This window comes from Hemitrygon akajei, chromosome 6 (assembly GCF_048418815.1).
Source record: "Hemitrygon akajei chromosome 6, sHemAka1.3, whole genome shotgun sequence".
Lineage (NCBI taxonomy): Eukaryota > Metazoa > Chordata > Chondrichthyes > Myliobatiformes > Dasyatidae > Hemitrygon > Hemitrygon akajei.
Genome location: NC_133129.1, coordinates 151,359,505 through 151,377,853, shown reverse-complemented (window position 1 = coordinate 151,377,853; position 18,349 = coordinate 151,359,505). Strand labels below are relative to the sequence as shown.

Here is an 18,349-nt window from a genome sequence, read left to right as displayed (position 1 = left end):
GAACCTTTTATGATTAGAGAATACAAATCAAAATGCAACCTTGTTCTGTGTGCAACAAATGATTATAGTGATTATCTTTTTTTTAAAAAAATCAGTTATTGGATTAAAATTTTTTAAAAATCTGTAGTAGGGTGGGAAATGCAAGACAAATCACACTCTATTCCCAAGCTGTTACATATTGTTTCTTAATAGTTGTTTCTTTTTATGTTGGTTAAAGCCTTACTATTGGCAAAATACTTTCTCACCCACTGACATTTGGGGAAATGGGGAAAAACTATAACTATCTTTACTGAAGGTTATGGTAATTACTCATTCCTAGATGTTAACCTAATATCAAACAGCTTAAATAGATAAGTAAAACATAATTTGAAATGACTAGCAATAGTTTACTCTTATCAATACCTGTGTGTATTCTCATGTGATTCTTGTAATTGGTTGCACTAGCAAAGGCTCGCCCACAGCCTGCCTCTGGACAGAAATAAGGCCTTTCACCTGTATGAGTCCGAATATGCACTTTGCGAATATTTGATGTAGTGAATGATCTTCCACAACCTTCAAAAGGGCATTTGAATGGCCTTTCACCTGTTTGTCAGATAAAATGTGATATGTGTGAAACCAAAATAGACACAACTCAATAAAACGCATGTTATTGCAGTAAAGTATTTGCAATTATTAGTCAACAAGTAAATTTACTACCTTATAGCTACATACGTAATAAAAAGTCATCTGAGAACAAGGGAATACGGTAACATCTCATTAGATGTCCTTACAATAATAATCTGAAGTTACAGCACTAAAACAAAACAAAAGACTTTATTATTACAGGCTTAGTTATTTTGGGTATTTAGCTGGTTAGTAAAGACAACCAAATAGATAGAAAATTGCTGCCACTCAGTTTCTTGTTTTTATAGTTGCATGGAGATGTTCTGAATATTTACCACTCTGTCAAAGTTCAAGATATTCCATGAAAAATTAAGGTTTTCCCATTAAAACAGAAGATGAAGGGATGATTTTATTATAGGAAGAGTACAAAAACTATTTCCAGGCATGAAGAGGTCTAGAATAAGAGAATCATGGTAGCTAAAAATTAAATGTAAAAAATTTAAGAGCAGAAGGAATTTGATATACATAGGGTTCTGAGATAACAGAAAACAAGAATTAGTGACTGAAATTGATTTAATTCAAACAAATAAGAACGCTGATTACTAAAGTAGAGGTTAATGAAGGGTCAGGGTTAAATGAAGCAGCAGCAAATTGGAATCTGTATGTGAGATGATACATTAACACTGACCACTTCAGCCAAGTAATTCATTATTATGGAACATAATATTGATCATGGTACACCAAAACCTAATTGTTATTGTGCCTCATATGAATTCACTTTACTGGCCATTACACCAACTCAATCTCTCTTGTGTAGGACTGTACAGTTTGGAAAAATGCAAAGAATCAGAAAACAGAATCTGCTTAAATTTATAACTACATGGCCAACAGTCTGGCAACATGTCTGGCAGTAAATCAACTTACTATATATTAAAACAACCTAACATTAGCAGACAAACTGATAAATGTCCAGCTGCTCTGCTAATACAACTGAAGCATGCATACTAACTTTAAAAATGTTTCTTTAGTCTTAATTTGGCTTAGGTGGTAGCATACATGCTTTATGTTAAAAACTATTAGTTCAAAGTATTCTTCAGGAATTAACAAGCTAACAATGACAGATGTTCCTGTGCAGCTTTGGAAATTGAGGTATTGCCATAAACACTGGTTTGATGTGCTTTTCACTGAGACTGGAGACAGATATTTCATGGCTCCAATTGCAATAATTAGAAATACAGGCAATCCCCTTGCATTAATCAAAACTCAAGTTAACAAAGTAGACTTAGAAGTTACATGTCGACTTCACTGTCAACCTTTTAGCGTCATACAGTAAAGTACAAAAGTCTTAAAGACATGTATATAGCTAGGGCTACTAAGACTTTTGCACAGTACTGTATCTGTCAATGTAGAGTGAATTGTGTGTAAATCTAGCGGGAGCAAAGGTTATTGGAAATAGTGAGGGTGGGACACCACAGGAGGGGTGTGGGACAGATGACAGAGGAGTACCAGGGGCAGGGGAGGGTGCAGGTGCAGACTCACTTAGCCCTGAGACACCAGGCAAGGTTATTTGAATCCAGATAATTGGTTTATCTATCATAACAGAACATCTCTCTGGTGCCTTCCCTCTCCCTTCCCCTTTTCCCAACCATGATTCCTCTCTTCCTGCACCTTTCCTATTCTCGGTCCACAATAGAAAACCCATATCAGAATTAGGCTTGTCATTACTTTACAAAGAAAGCACAGCAGTGCCTCTACTCCTTAAGAGATTGCAAAGATTTGGCAGGACATCTTAAACTTCTATAGATGTGTAGTGGAAAGTATAGTGAATGGGTGCATCACAGCCTGGTATGGAAACACCAATGCCCTTGAACAGAAAATCCTTCAAAAAGTAGTGTACAAGGCCCAGTCCACCATAGGTAAAGCCCCCCCTAACCATTGAGTACATCTACACGAAACATTGTTGCAAGAAAGCAGTATCCATCACAAGGGATCCCACCACCCAGGACACGCTCTCTTCTTGCTGCTGCCATCAGGAAGGCAATACAGGAGCTTTAGGACTCACCATCAGGTTCAGGAACAGTTATTAACCCTCAAGCATCAGGCTCTTGAACCAAAAGGGATAGCTTCACTCAACTTCATTTGCCCCATCATTGAACTGCACCCACGAACTATGGACTTACTTTCAAGGACTCTTCATCTCATGTTCTCAACATGTATTACTTATTTATGTATTCATGTTTTCTTTTTGCATTTGCACAGTTTGTTGTCTTTTGCTCACTGGTTGAATGCCCATGTTGGTGTCGTCTTTCATTGATTATATTATAGTTAATACTCTATTATTGATTTATTGAATATGCCTGCACGAAAATAAATCTCTGGGTTGTACATGGTGACAATACAGGTACTTTGACGTTAAATTTACTTTCAACTCACATCATGAATTTTTTTTTTTGCGGTGGCATTACAGTGCAATGCATACAATTACCATCAAGTCTTAGGCACCCCCTCTATAAATATGTGCCTAAGACTTCTGCATACTGTATTTGACAATGAAGGTACACTGACAATAACTAAGGTTATACTCTACTTTTACCTTATTCCCTTGTAAAAATATATTCTTTGTAATTTATTAATTCCTGACAATATCCTTTCTCTTGCATTTCATTTTTCTTACTTTATTCTATTTTTTCTTCTTTTTCCTCAATATTTTATATTAATTTCCTTTAAACTTTGAAACTGTTTAAATATTTTTATTATGAGTTTTCTTATTTGGCTTTGCTTTTGAATGTAATGTCTGTGTATTTAGTAATATTAAAGTAACAAATTTACTTTGTTGCTCTGTCCAAATATGCTTTATTTAATGCTGCTTTTTCACATTGTGCTCCATGAAGACAACCCATTCCAACCACAGACAACACCACCAATATTGTTAAAAAACAAAAAGTCAATCATCTCACTCACGGTGCCTAGAGTATTCTTGAAATCAATAATTCTTTGATGAGATAGCAGTAGCTCTGTGATCAGTGTTTTCAGATAGAAAATTGACTACTTATTTAGTGATTCATGCTTGACACGTGGTTTCACACCAAGTCTGCCTCATTATTACTGAAATCCCCAATCAAGAGTTTTTAACTATGTATTAAAATAAATATGCTACTCTGGCTAAATCCAAACACTAATCAAAATTCTGTTCTTTTGTTGTTAAAAACTGGGTAAATGGAATTCTCTTACTACCTGATTGGTTTGATTGCATTAGAAATGATGAGCCTGCAAGGTAGTTGGTCTAGAAAAATTTTAGGCTCTCTTCAATGGTTAAAATCTTGCTGCTATCAATAACTGTTTCATCAAACTACATCAGTAAAAAAAGTTTAAATTTGGTATTTCATAAAAACAGTATAATGAAAAATACGAACAGGAAGAAGACAAAAGAGAACACTTCCAGACAAATAAGAATGACAGAGTGGTAATATTTATATAAACACAGGGCAACAGTTTAAAAAAACAGTAATGATCTGATAGGTGTACAGCACTTCCTCACTTGAGTTTACACTCATAAGAAGGAGAATGCATGGATAGATATAGTTGCAAAATTAAATAGAGCAAATGGAGTTTACTTAAAGAAATATTTGGTTAATATCAATCACATTATCATTAGATTTAGAACCACTGAATCAATTTAATTAAATTAACTGTTAACTTTTTCATAAAACAATTTAACTAATTTCAATGAGTTGAAAAGAATCTAGAACAGGTGGATTGAAATCAAAAACTGGTAGGCATAAGGGCAAATGGGTTTAGGAGCTTTCAAAGAAGATAACAATCTAGTACGGTGCAGATGTGAGCTTTTGAATGGGCAGTTTGCTGCACTCTGCCCTTTTTATTTTAACCTCTACCAGCCTGTTACTATACGGTATCTCTAATAAATAAAATAAAGAAGATTATTGAAAACTCAGGTACCCATTCCCTAACTTACACCAAGTACATTGGCTCCTGATTAAGCAATGCAGCATTTTTAGTGTTATCCTTGTTTCGAAATGCCACTATAACCTTGCTTTCATCATTTCTAATTTCTTCCAACCAAGATATCAGTACACTTCCAATTCTGTCTTTAACAAACACCTACAATTTTCATCACTGCATCCTTTCAAGATTCCAGAAGTTTGATATTCCTTCATTAACTGTTCTTTACCCCTTCTAGAATATTCCTACCTTGCCACATCTACCACATGATTCACTCCATAAAATATTGTTCAATAATGCAGCTGCAAAGCTCCTGGGTGTATTTTAATACACTATAAATAAAAAGATCAAGCTTAGCAGTGTCACTGCAAATGACTGGTGGAAACTAGTGTTATCAGGTTTTCCATGAATTACATAAACTACATAGCAGTTAACATTGATTTGTAATGTATGCATGGATAATTGTAAAATATAGAGAAAATAGTCAGGATGATCAAGTGTTACGGTTTAAGGCAAGACTCCCCCGACAGCAAGTGACTATATATATACACACACACACACATGTGTGTTTACATGCATTTATTTATTTATTTAAAGTACTGCTGTCATTACAGAGCACTGAACTAGTCCATAAGTAAAAGACGGGAGGGAACTAACGAGGGAGCTAATCAGGCTACATCATTTTGTATCTTTCATTTAGAATGTAAAAAAAAAGCTAACATGAAATGATGCTATGGGAATTCACAAACAATAAAAAATGCATTTTCATGACAATTTAAATTTATATCCTGTTTTACCTGTGTGTGTTCGGATATGTTTCTGTAGGTCCCCTGAGGTTTTAAATGCTTTGTCACAGCTTTCTTCTGGGCATCTATATGGCTTTTCTCCTGTATGGGTTCTTGTATGGCTTTTTAATCCATAGCCTAAAATACAAACACATAATGGCATGAAAAGGTCTGTCTGCGAAATAGTTTTGAAGTGCCATAGTGTACGTAAAACAGTAGGTGAACATATGCAAGCATCACTGAACTGATATTTGCTAAACATGATTTGGTGATTTTTTCAAATACCACAGCTGTCAGATATGGTAGCATATTATATTGGTAGTCTACCTTCATTTTTAATGCGATGTGAAGTTTTAAAAAAAAATTCTTACAGATTATTAAATAAATGGAAAATTGGAAATTCATTGCAAAACCTGAGAACATACAAACTACCCGACAGGTAAAAGCTAATGATTACCATAATAAAAATTGTTATATGCAGGTGTGGGAAGAGAGGAGGGAGTACTTAGTGTTAGAGTAACTGTACTACATCAAATTTATATAATTTCATTTTGAAATGCTGTCATTATGTGGGAGGAAAACAACTTTAAAGTACCAAAAACAACATAAAATGTTACTTATTTTTTATAAACATTACAATTAGTTACTTCACTAAAACGATAAATTCAGTAGCAAGCTGGAGTAATAAAATGCTTCCCCCCCCCACAATTTTGGACACACTAATTAGCCATAATCAGCTTTGAGTTATTTGATCTCACTTGTCTCAACTAGTAAATCAAAGCAATTACCAAAGTTGGAGATTATTCAATTAACAGTAACTTAAGCCTAAAGCACTGAGTTCTAAATTTGATAGTTAACCAGAAGTTTTACTGACTAACTTTTTCCTCAGGAAAAACACTAACTCTGAGTGAAAGCTGGGGTCCTTTGATATTCATTTAGTCCAATTATAATCAGCCTCCAGATTCACATAAAAAGTTGGCTAAAAGAAGGGAATTTAGTTATGATCTTGGGAGAACAGAGAAAATAAAATCAGAGAAAGGGAGTCTGCAAAAAGAAAGTGAAGGTACTGGTAAGCCTTTCAATTCCTTTAACATGAGGTAGAACATCAGTATCCTAAATTAGTTTGATACGTAAATATATCACAATTCACAGTGCTAAGCTGTACTATCTTAAATCTGTAGGACGGCAGCAGAGACAAGTGGTCTCAGCACCTATGGCTAAGAAGTGAAGAACATTGCTGCTCTGTGGTGTGGATGAATACAGGTCACGGTTTGCTAAATACTCCCACATTCAATTAGCCCACTGACTTTCACACTCCAGGTCTGTACAGCAAATGTGCAGGTGAAGAGTCTTAAGGATGCTAATAGAGCCTATTTTTGTTACCTCAACATTATGTTGTGAAGCAATATTTAAGAATGTCGAGAAAATTTCATGTTATTTGTGAAATCAATTTTGAATGCATCTGCTAAGAGGGAGTTATTTTTGATCCATAATCCAGATTTGGTACCATACTATTACTGTTATAAAATCACGACACCAAGTGAAGGCAATGATGCAGAAACAAGGACTTCTGTCTTGAATATTAAGCTTTATCATTAAAAGAATATAGATACACAAAAGCTCGAGGTTTATGTGTTTAAATTATACCGGAAATCAACACTATTTATAGTTTAGTGAGAAGTGTCAACATTTATAAATAACACAAAATCATATATAATCAAATTGTTGTAGAAGTTGGAAATGTGAAATAATGACTTTACTGCTGACAGGTCAGTGAACTGAACCAGTAACTGTTTCTCAAACATCTGGCTTACTGAGTATTTTGCACTTCCCATTTTACATAAAATCAACAGTAGAAGATAGAACCATTGCTTATCAGATCTAACGATTTTGAAGTTCATTAGGTGAAGATGGAAGAATCACAGAACTATTTGGGTCAGTCGCTTATTTGGGATAACTCTTAAAGAACAAAAATGAAACAAGAAAATCAAGCTGGGATTCCTTTCATTTATTTGGGAAACTATGCTGCTCATTTGGGACAGGAGAATGTTGCCAGTTTCTAACTAGCATTAGTCATGTGCACTTGTGTGGCCATTAGACAGCACACTGTGCTTAGAACAAACAGTTTTTAAATAATGTTATTTGGGTGTGTTTGTGTTCAAAAAGGAGTGATCTCTGTTACATATAGTTGGTGAGAAATAAGCAGTAAGAAAATTCAGAATTGTTTTGCTCACTGAAGTCTCAAGTATTTATATGCATGGAGTTGCCAAAAACAGCCGGGAGCAAAAAAAAAACCATTTCACTATCAAAAATTTGAAGGTATCCACAATCATTTTGAATGTTACAATGAAAATGAAGATCTGGAGTAGGCAGTCCCATTATCTGCATTAGGTATCTGCACTGGTTTTGTTCATTTACAGTCATAAGAACACGGCAGTGTTCATAGGATAAATTCCTCCATAGGTAACTGATACGAACTAATACACAGTTTTATAGCACTGGAGTAGTATTGATAATATTCTAATTTGCTATGTATTTCATTTGAATACATAATTACAGTAGTTTGTCTTTTTAAATACATTTTAAACTACTTCCACGATTCTTTGGTTAATTGGGGCAGCCGCTTACTTGGACCAAAATATACTGGTCTCAATGTTTCCAATTAAGTGGAATGCACTGTATTTAATATTTTGATATCTAAACTTTCCTTACTGATGTCAGCCCCAGTTCCCACCATAAATTTTAAGCTATTATGGGTATACTTAAACAGATAAATGAAAACTTTCTCAAATGATCAAAATTAAATGTTAATTCATTTCATCTAATGAACTTTCAGAAGTAAAATAAAGAAAATTAATTGCGTGGCACAGTGTTGTTTCACAGACCCAGGGATCCAGGTTCAATCCTGACTTTCACATATGTGAATCTGCACATTCACATATCCTTATATTCTCCTTCCCACAGAATCATCAGGAGGAAGAAAAAGACATGAGATAAATTTCTTCAGACTAACTGAAAGCAGAACATTGTGTAATTCCACTCCACCTATGAAGAAAATTCAACTAACTCTGGGAGATGCAACTTACCTTCTAGATTTAGAGAAAACTGTTAATCTCAGAACTTTTGAAAACTCCTTACAAAAATCAACCAGTGAACCTAAATTCAGTATGGTTCCGTCAGCTTGCTGAATGATACATCACTTTCTGTAAAGGCATTTTTTTTTACCAAATAACTGACTTTTACTCTTGCGCAACCTACTGACTCCTGATTCTGTCTAACCTCTAACTCAAATAGCAAATCCAATATGACTAAGACTAATTGTTTTTAATACATCAATAAAAGAGAAATTCAACTCATTCAGTCCATCATATTTAAAAGCCCATTAAATCTTTATCTATCCATCTAAGATTTTTCCAGGATCTTGCTCTCCATCACCTAAATGTAGCTGTGTGAAGGTCATAAAAAAAATTAACTATTATTGATCTATATTCAAATTCTTATTCTTAAAAGAAGAGTATTACACCAAATACACTTTTAAAATTTTATCTTATCATGAGTCATTGACCTTTGATACCCTGCATTTTATAATGTCCTGGTTCTTCTTCCAATTTTGATCTTACAACTGCTTATAATAGAGAGCCAACAAAAAGAGAGTATTAATACTGAAAGGGTCTCAGCCTGAAATATTGTTTGTTTACACTTTTCCATAGATACTGCCTGGTCTGCTGAGTTCCTCCAGCATTTTGTGTGTGCTGCATTCATACTATTATGTTAGTTTAAATCTCTTTCATGTTACAAATTTTCTCACACTTAATACATAAATTTTACTTTCATGCTATGAAGAATGGAAATAGGTATACCTGTAGCAAATGCTTTTCCACAACCTGGGTGCTCACATCTGTATGGTCGATCACCAGTATGTGCCCTTTCATGTACCTGTGACAATATAATAAAAGCTGAAGTGCATTAAGAAATCTATGTACTGCTACTAAATTAAAAGTTTTATTTCTGCTGCAGGTGGTTATTAGTTGTATAAGTTACACAACAGAAGTTTACAAAACACTGTCTATACTACAGTAGCACGGAACTTCCTAATTTTTGTTCCACATTCTCTGTGTATTAGATGCAAGTACAGAAGGACCACTGTAATACTGAATGATGTTAAATAGCAAGCAATGCAGGTTTTGACATCATTTCTGCAAAAATTGTTCTATAGAAACATGCAGTCTTTAGCTTGCAGATTGATGCCTTCTTCTAAATGAATCCATCCCCTGCAGTCCAATAGCAAGTGCTTATAGAAGAGGGATCAATGTGCATTTAAAAGCCTTTAATTATGCACAGTGTGACTCAATGGTTCAGACGGCCTCGTGCAATTCAATTTCTCTGTTGAGTGGCCTTGGACGAACAGGGATAGAATCATTGCAGAGTGCTGCTTTAATGCACACGTACAGCTGCAGCATAACTGCTTGCCCAAAGTTATTGAACGTTCATTTGAAAGTGGCTGGACCCCTAAAGAGTAAGAGAAAACCAAGTACACCTTTGATTTTTTTTTTTTTTTTGTCATTCTAAAGGCACAGGCCTACTCTTTGAAGCAAAGGCAAGCAACTGATAATCCCAGAAAATAATTTTTTCAACTTTTGGAATTTTATCTTTTCCTTTTAAATAGAAAGAATGCTAGACAGTCTTCTCATAGCCAGCCAGTCAGTGTATTGACCCATGCAGCTTTCCTTAAACAATGCTAGCAGTTATTCATCCTGTATTTCTATCTCATTTTTCTATCCCTTGTTTGATGTGCATGTGACAAGTACATAAATCTGAATCTTGTTCAGTGTTGATCAAATCTAATGTGGAAACAGTAAGAACTTTAATCTTGTCATCTGAGACAAAATTTAGATAACATTAACTGCAATTAGTACTCCAGGTGTCATCAGCATCATTGATTATGAATTTGTGAAGTGGACAGCGAGGAAGGCTATCAAGGATTGCAGCATGATCTTGACCAGCTGATAAAATGGCAGATGGAATTGAATGCAGTTAAGTGTAAGGTGTTGCACTTCAGGGGGCTAAGACTTACAAAGTGAATGGTATGGCTCCTAGGCGTGGCACAGAACAAAGGGACGTGGGAATACAAATCCATAATTCCTTGAAAGTGGCTTCATGGGAAAATAGGGCAGTAAAGAGAAATTTTAGAACATTGGCCTTTATAAATCAGGGCAGTTGAGTTGGGGCATAACGCTAAAGTTGTAGTTGTAGTTGTAAAGTTGTAGGGCTGAATTTAGAGGGTGGTTCTGGTCACCTTCTACAGGAACGATATCAATAAGCTTGAAAGAGTACAGAGAAAACTTACAATGACATTGCCGGGTCTTGAGCACCTGAGGTGTAGGGAAAGGCTGAATAGGTTACGATTACGATAGGGTCAGAGCCGTCTCTATTTCCTGAGGAGACTGAGGTCCTTTAGCATCTGCCGGACGATGCTGAGGATGTTCTACGAGGCTGTGGTGGCCAGTGTTATTATGTTTGCTGTTGTGTGCTGGGGCAGGAGGCTGAGGGTAGCAGACACCAACAGAATCAACAACCTTATTCGTAAGGCCAGTGATGTTGTGGGGGTGGAACTAGACTCTCTGACGGTGGTGTCTGAAAAGAGGATGCTGTCCAAGTTGCATGCCATCTTGGACAATGACTCCCATCCACTCCATAATGTACTGGTTAGGCAGAGGAGTACGTTCAGCCAGAGATTCATTCCACCGAGATGCAACACCGAGCGTCATAGGAAGTCATTCCTACCTGTGGCCATCAAACTTTACAACTCCTCCCTCGGAGTGTCAGACACCTTGTGCCAATAGGCTGGTCCTGGACTTATTTCCACTTGGCATGATTAACTTATTATTTAATTATTTATGGTTTTATATGCTATATTTCTTCACTATTCTTGGTTGGTGCGGCTGTAACGAAACCCAATTTCCATCGGGATCAATAAAGTGTGTCTGTCTGTCTTTATTCCCTGGAGGTCAGGAGAGTGAGGTGAGGTCTAACAGAGGTACAGGCAGTCCCCGGGTTACGTACAAGTTCTGTTCCATTGTATGCTTAATTTTGCACTGTATTAATGTTCCTCATTGGGATTTGGCGTTTTTAATTTGTAAAATGTTTCGGAAAAACTAATAAAAAAATTAAAAAAAAAAAAGTTCTGTTCCTGAGTCCGTCTTTAAGTCGAATTTGTACGGAAGTCGGAACAAGTACATCCAGTATTATTTAGCGTCAGTCAAACGTTTGTCTTAGTATATAGTATATATTTTACCTTTCTATCCATATAAAACACTTAAAGAGACGTATGTATTCCAATAATTAAACCACTGCATTGCTTAGTAATAATTGTAGCTTTCATCGGGGCAGCGCCTTTCACATGCTCCATTATTCTCACTTTATCCGCTATCCTTTAAAATTGTTCCCATCGTTGACCGACTGTAGCCTAATGCTTTGCCAATGACCAATGGCATTTCACCTCTTTCCAAACGCTTTATTATTTCCACTTTATTTTCAATCGTGATCGCTTCCCGTCAATGGAACAGAAACACTGCGGGTCCCAAGGTCCGATGGGTCCTAAGGACCACCGCATTGAGACTGGCTAAATGGGACAAGTGGGGGCTGTGCTGGGTTTGGGTATTTGATCATCCACAATATTCCGCATGGGAATTTAAACTGTAGGTGGCAGTGTTTTTTTTTGCGAGCTTGACATCAACCCAGCACGGATGGTACGGGAGTCACTGGATCGACATCAACCCCGCACGGGAACGGTCTATCACTGGATCGAACTCGGGAAACTCCTTTCTCCAGCCCAGCGCTGATCTCACTGCGCCATCAGCTGACTGGAACTGGGGTGGGGGGTGGGCAGGGTCAGGGTGAATCTTACTCAGAAAAAATTAAGCCAAATACAAAGTTAAGCACTCAACACAGTGTCAACGGCAACGACTTAAAATGGCGGATGGCATCACGATCTGACTTAAAATGGCGGACGGTGTTCTCCTTCCTCGGTTCGTAAGTACGAGTTGTCCATAAGTCGGACCTTCATAACTCGGGGACTACCTGTATACCAAATTATGAGAGGTTATAGATAGGGTCAATTCATGGAGGCTTTTTCACCTCAGGTAGGGTGAGACTAGAATTGGAGGTCGTGGATCATAGGTTTAGGGTAAAGGTCAAATATTCAAGGGGAACCTGGGGTTGGGGAGGAGGAGGAGAGAGGGGGGAAGGTAGGCAATTATGATTGGGGTTCAATTCCTGCCACTGTATGTAAGCTTTTACATTCTCCATATGACTATCTGGGTTTCCTCTAGCTGCTCTGATTTCACCCCACACTCCAAAAACGTACAAATTAATAAGGGTCAGAGAGCTGTGGGCATGCCAGTTGGCAACAGTTGCAGGCTGTCCTCAGCACAATCCACAGACCGTGTTGGTCACTGAAGTAAATAATACATTTCACAAGCTTTTTACTTAGAAAGTAAGAATCAATATCAGCTGAAGCACATTTGAATTCTACCTTAAGATGGTGAGCAGTAGTATAGAGTCTTCCACAGCCCTCATATTCACAACGAAATGCCTTTTCTCCTAGTTGTTGAGCCTTGGCACTCACCCGTCCAGTCACATGACCCTGAAGAACAATCTTAGGAAAAAGAACAGTAGCAAATTGTATTAACTTTCCACTATAGTACTGTTAATAATTTATCATTTCTGCCTTTGAAATTGCACAAACCTTGGGCGAGTCTTGGGCACATATATATAGCTAGGGTACCTAAGATTTTTGCACAGAATTGTATTTGTCAATGTGGAGCAGCAAGTGAATTTCTGGAGGAGCAAAGGATGTTGGGAATGGCAAGGGTGGAGCGCCACAGGAGTGTGGGACAGGTGACGGAGAAGGAGGAGTGCCAGAGGCAGGGGGTGGCGCAGGTGCAGACACACTCAGCCCTGAGATACCAGACAAGGTCATTTGATTCTAAACAATTAGTTTATTGATCTTTACAGAAAGTCTCTCTGGTGCTTCCTGCTTCCTCCCACTTTCCTTTCCCTTTTCCCAACCCTCATCCCCCTCTCCCTGCTTCTTTCTCATTCTAAGCTCATATTAGAGACCCATATCAGAATAGGTTTGTCATGAAATTTGAATTTTTTTGGGGGCAGCAGTACAGTGCAATACATATAATTTATACTGTTCTGTGCCAAAGTCTTAGACACCCTAGCTATATATATTTATTGATGGGGCTTTGGTGATGCTGGATCAAAGATATTAGAGAATTCTGTTTGTTATTCTCATTAGTACTCCAAAACAATTTTTTAACCATGTTATATAATACAACAATAAATGCTTTGGTGAACCTGCTAAGTTTAAAGGGAGTCTAGGCACTAGAGCTCCAGTGAGTCAGAACAGAATGAGGGAACTGGGACCCCTATGACTTGTTAAGGAGCATGAGAAATGGAACCCCAGAGTCAGAAGGGAGCATGGCAAACATCAGATACTGAGCTAGATTTCAAGCAGACTGATCAGCTACAGTACAATGTTGCTAGATTAGTGATATTTCTTGATCTCATAACACCAGCTCTGAATGAATGATAATGCCCATCTTTTCAAATGGCACGGGGGGGAGGGGTGGAGAAACTAATTATTGCACTGAGAATATCTCAGCATGTTACTTATCTGAAAGAAGAGGGGTAATTGGTAAAATTAAATTTCAGGGAACTTACTGAGTGATCTATGTTCCTTTCCTAATTGGAGGAAAACAGCCAATAATAAGAAACCCTTCTATGGAAAGATTGACTATAAATAAACTCTAGAAGTTGTTTTAAAAAGTGTTTACATTGGTTAGTACAGTGCAAATAAACAACCTAGAAAGTAAATCAACCAAAGTTGATGACTGTTTTTCCATCCAGTGGCATCAGGAATTGCAGAAACCTGTTGCTATGTCAGCATAAAAGCTCCATTCAAGAAGCCGGCAACCCTAGTATGCCACCAAGTTTTATATAAAGTATGATATAAAGTAACCCTGTTACTTCAGAAAGCGAATGAGTATCAATATTAATTACATACATCTACAATCTCTACTTAAACAAATATTTTAACCAGTTCACTTTTGCCTTTCTTCCTTCCTTTGCTCTGACAACATTTAATACAACACACACATTGTAATAAAAATAGCAGCCAGCCTCATCAGGCTCATCTCTCTCTTAATAAATCCGTAATCATTTTGTCTGTTAATGACACTTAATTAAACAGATTACTGTGCTACATGGGCAGGAAGTCTTTTACACAAATGTAATTCCTGTAACAAATCATGTATTCTTGCTCTGTGATATGCTTCTACTTGAACCAGGTTAATCAAGAGTTAAGACAGGAGAAATGATAGAATACAGATGTTGGAAACTGGAGCAGAAAATAATCTGCAGGGAAAACTCAGTAAGTCAAGAACATCTGTAGTGGCAAATGGGATAGTTCAATATATTGGGTCCTGACACAGGGTCACAAAACTGAATGGCGATGCATCCTTTTTTGCCTCCATATGGGGTGCTTGCTGCAGTTCTTACAGCAGCAGTTTATTTTTTGATCAAAGATTTAGGCAGTATTCATTCCCTAGTAGAATTATTAGTACAAGTTAGCAAGGAGTACCTTCATGTCTCCAACACCCATATTTTTCCCTTTGAAATATAAGATAGTGAACATCTACTTAGAGGAACATTGCTCCAACATCTCTTGAGCAGTTCCAGGATTTCGCCTTTTATCTTTTTATTTCTAATGTTGACAAAGCCCAAAGGCAGCCCATCAACTCCTGGTGTTTCATGACTTTTGTGTCTAGATTGCCCTTCTTATTCTTCCTTCCTCCCTCCTCCGAAATGCTGCTGCCCAACCTTCCACAAAAACCTTCACAGTTCATAGTAAGTAGTATATTTCTACTAGATGAACAGGGAAAAAAAAACAGTTGGTCTGTCTAGTTTGGTTATTCATCATGTAATGATTAAAATACTTGATCTTCAACACAGTCTACACACTGGCCATATAATCTCCTGGGAGAACACAAAAATGTCAAACTTTCATTTTAAGGAAATAATGAGTTAGTATAGGAAAGTGGCACCAAGGTAAAATATTAGCCATATTCTTAGTGATTGGTGGAGCTAGTGTACTTCTAATTCTGTTTCTTACAATCACCATTAGAAGCGGGGTGATTTCACACTTTACTGTTGCATATTCAATGTGCCATGACCTCACACTTTCACTTAACTTACCTATAAGCCCCAAAAGTTTTTTTTGCATCTTTCTCTCAATTTTCACTGCCACCCAGCTTTGCATCTTCAGCAAACATGGCTATGCTATACATGATCCTGTCATTGATAAAATTTTGAACAGATGGAGTCCCAGCAATAAATTCTTCAATGCTTTCCGTAAGTCACAGCAAATCAACTTCCAAATGACACATTTACTTCAACTATTTTCTGTTTATTAATTCTACACCCATGTCAGTATATTACTCCAATTTGCATGTCCTCTGAATTAATAACCTCCAATGTAACATCTAATCAAACATCTCCTGGAAGACAAAATACATCACACCTATATGTGCACACCTGCCTCCCCTCCCCCCCCCCCCCCAACTTCGTCCCTCATCTATTCTGGTAGTTACAATCACAAATTCTAACAGACCCATCTAATAGATTTTACCTCTAACAATTCATGATGACTCTGATTAACCCAATTATTATTTCCACCTTTCATGGATGAGATTGGCATTCATCTCAGATCTGTGGGTATTTGCTTATTCTCTCCATGACCACATATACTTTCTTACCCATAACAATAGGCTGGTTACTTAATTGTGGTGTAGTTTAATGATAATAAGAATTTAAGGAGTATTGCTGGGCATGTGTGAAGGAGAATATAATGTAAAAGTATGGGATAAAGCAGGGCGCTTTAGATTAATGGGATTGCACTCCTGAGAACCAGCATGGATATTATGGATCAAACAGCCATGTTTTATGTGGAGCTAAGTACAAGCGCCCTGCTACTTAGTAATAGAATGATACAATTTATCAGCTGCTTGCAGAAATACTGGCATGTAAATCATCTCGTCCACATCAGAGCCAATCCCACACAAATCTGTCACTGTCCCAATACTTTTCCACTTCATCACTTAATAATTTCATCATCTTGAAAATTTCAATGAGATTTCAAGCAATTTTTCTGGAGAATTTCCTGATGGAATAGATTAGGATCTTCAGAGAAATGGTTAATCTTGTCACCTTCTTCATTCTTTTGCCATGTAGAGGTACCAAACCACACAGCATTCCAACTGACCACATCTGAATTCTTATATTAAAGGGACTGCAAATGTCATTCTTTGCATAGTTTTGTTATTATAACTTTAAATGCCAGTACCCAATTATTTTTCACTGTAGATAGCTGAGCCAGAGACATGCAAGCCATTTTAGTATTCAATTCCTTTTGCCTTTCAACATATTTTAAATCAGATACCACATGATTAACTCAAATATTCAAAGGCAACACACTACAATCTTCCCTAGTGTTGCTCACCCTCAAAGTTATTTCTAATCTTCCACATTTAAGCCTTAAAGAAAAAGGTTCCTATGTTTTGTCCCTTTCTATTTTTCTTTACAAACCAACATTAGCTCATTTCTTTGCTAAGTTTCACTACAAAATATGTCTTTGTGTAGGTACTGTTAGGGTTAATGTTAGGGTTAATTCGAGACTGCCATTACAGGTCAGGAGTGGCTCACGTAATGCAAGGGAGGGGGGGAAGCGAAACTGGGGACTCCGCTACACCGAAACTACCAGTGTCACGCGATTCAGTAAACAAAAGAAACAGGTAACTCGTGAGTGTATGGCAGCGGGCCAATAAGATGGACACAAGTGCCCGATATTACCTAATATGTAGCGGGGGGTTGTGCTGGGGGGAAAAGGGATATAAATAAGAGCAGATTGTAAGGGGAAGTCGGAACGCGCCTTCTCCAGCGACTCAGTGGATTCGCTGTGCTAGTTACGTATTCTGCAATAAACCCAAGTTTTGTAATATTCCGGTGTTGGTTGTCTCTCTTCCTAAACGAACACAGGGCAGAATTTCAAGCCCAACATTTGGTGACCCCGACGTGGGGAGGGAGAGACAACACAGGCTGGCGGGTCTGACAGCAGACAACTTGCGGCCGCAAGCTCGACTAAGGTCAGGAAGTGCCTGTTATATCGAAGACTTCCACTAGATAGTTAAATCACTGAGTTAGATCTTGTCTGCTGACGGATCCTCACCAACCCCAAATTACCCTGGGAGAGATCATTCCTGGTGCAGAATCGTGACTGGTAAGTACTAACTCTTATCTGTTTTTAGGAAGATCCTCCGCCCGTGGAAAAGTCTTCTGAGTGAGGGTACCCGCCGCCCACGATGGGCATAAAAGTCTCAGGAGTGAGGAGGAGAAGAGAAAAGTGTCGCGGTACACCGTAGTACACAGGGATACTGACGGCGCCTACCTTAGACTGGTTGTTAAGAGGAGAAATCTCCCACGCGAAGGTCAGGTTTTGAAAGGCGACCGTCCCACATTTGATCCTCTCTGTGTACTAGGGAGCCATGGAGCACTTCAATTTCGAGTTACCGAAACTCAGACATTTGTGTGTTGAGTAACAGAGTATATGAGAGTTTTTAGAAATATGGTAAAATTGATAACTGTGCGAGTTCAATAATCTAACAGTGAGCAGCCGCAGGGGTCGGACACCATCAAGGTAGGATTGGAAGTGTTCCTCCGAGACCCGGGGAAGCTCACCTGGAACGGAAAACGGTGGCATGGTCCATACCCTGTCACCGAGCTCTCCAACAGGGCATTAAAAGGTAAGAAGGGAGGGGGACAATAACTGGCATCATTTTCTACTGGCTAAATAAGACCTCTGGCAAGTGGGGAGCGTTTCTGGGACAGTCGGCTCTAGGACTGTCTATTTCAATTGCTATCTTTATTACGTGTGGTTG

General features: G+C 37.7%; 1 protein-coding gene across 2 annotated transcripts in view; it reads right to left on the bottom strand.

Moving 5' to 3' along the window:
- The window catches only part of LOC140729611 (zinc finger protein 143-like), a 53,047-nt gene that overhangs the window by 13,528 nt on the left and 21,170 nt on the right, over positions 1–18,349 (bottom strand). For both annotated transcript variants that reach the window (XM_073049573.1, XM_073049572.1), the window contains 4 exons: positions 12,883–13,005; positions 9,209–9,284; positions 5,361–5,486; positions 403–582 (listed from right to left, as the gene is read on the bottom strand). In XM_073049573.1, the coding sequence (XP_072905674.1) occupies positions 403–582; positions 5,361–5,486; positions 9,209–9,284; positions 12,883–13,005 (505 nt within the window). The remainder of the gene's footprint in view (positions 1–402; positions 583–5,360; positions 5,487–9,208; positions 9,285–12,882; positions 13,006–18,349) is intronic.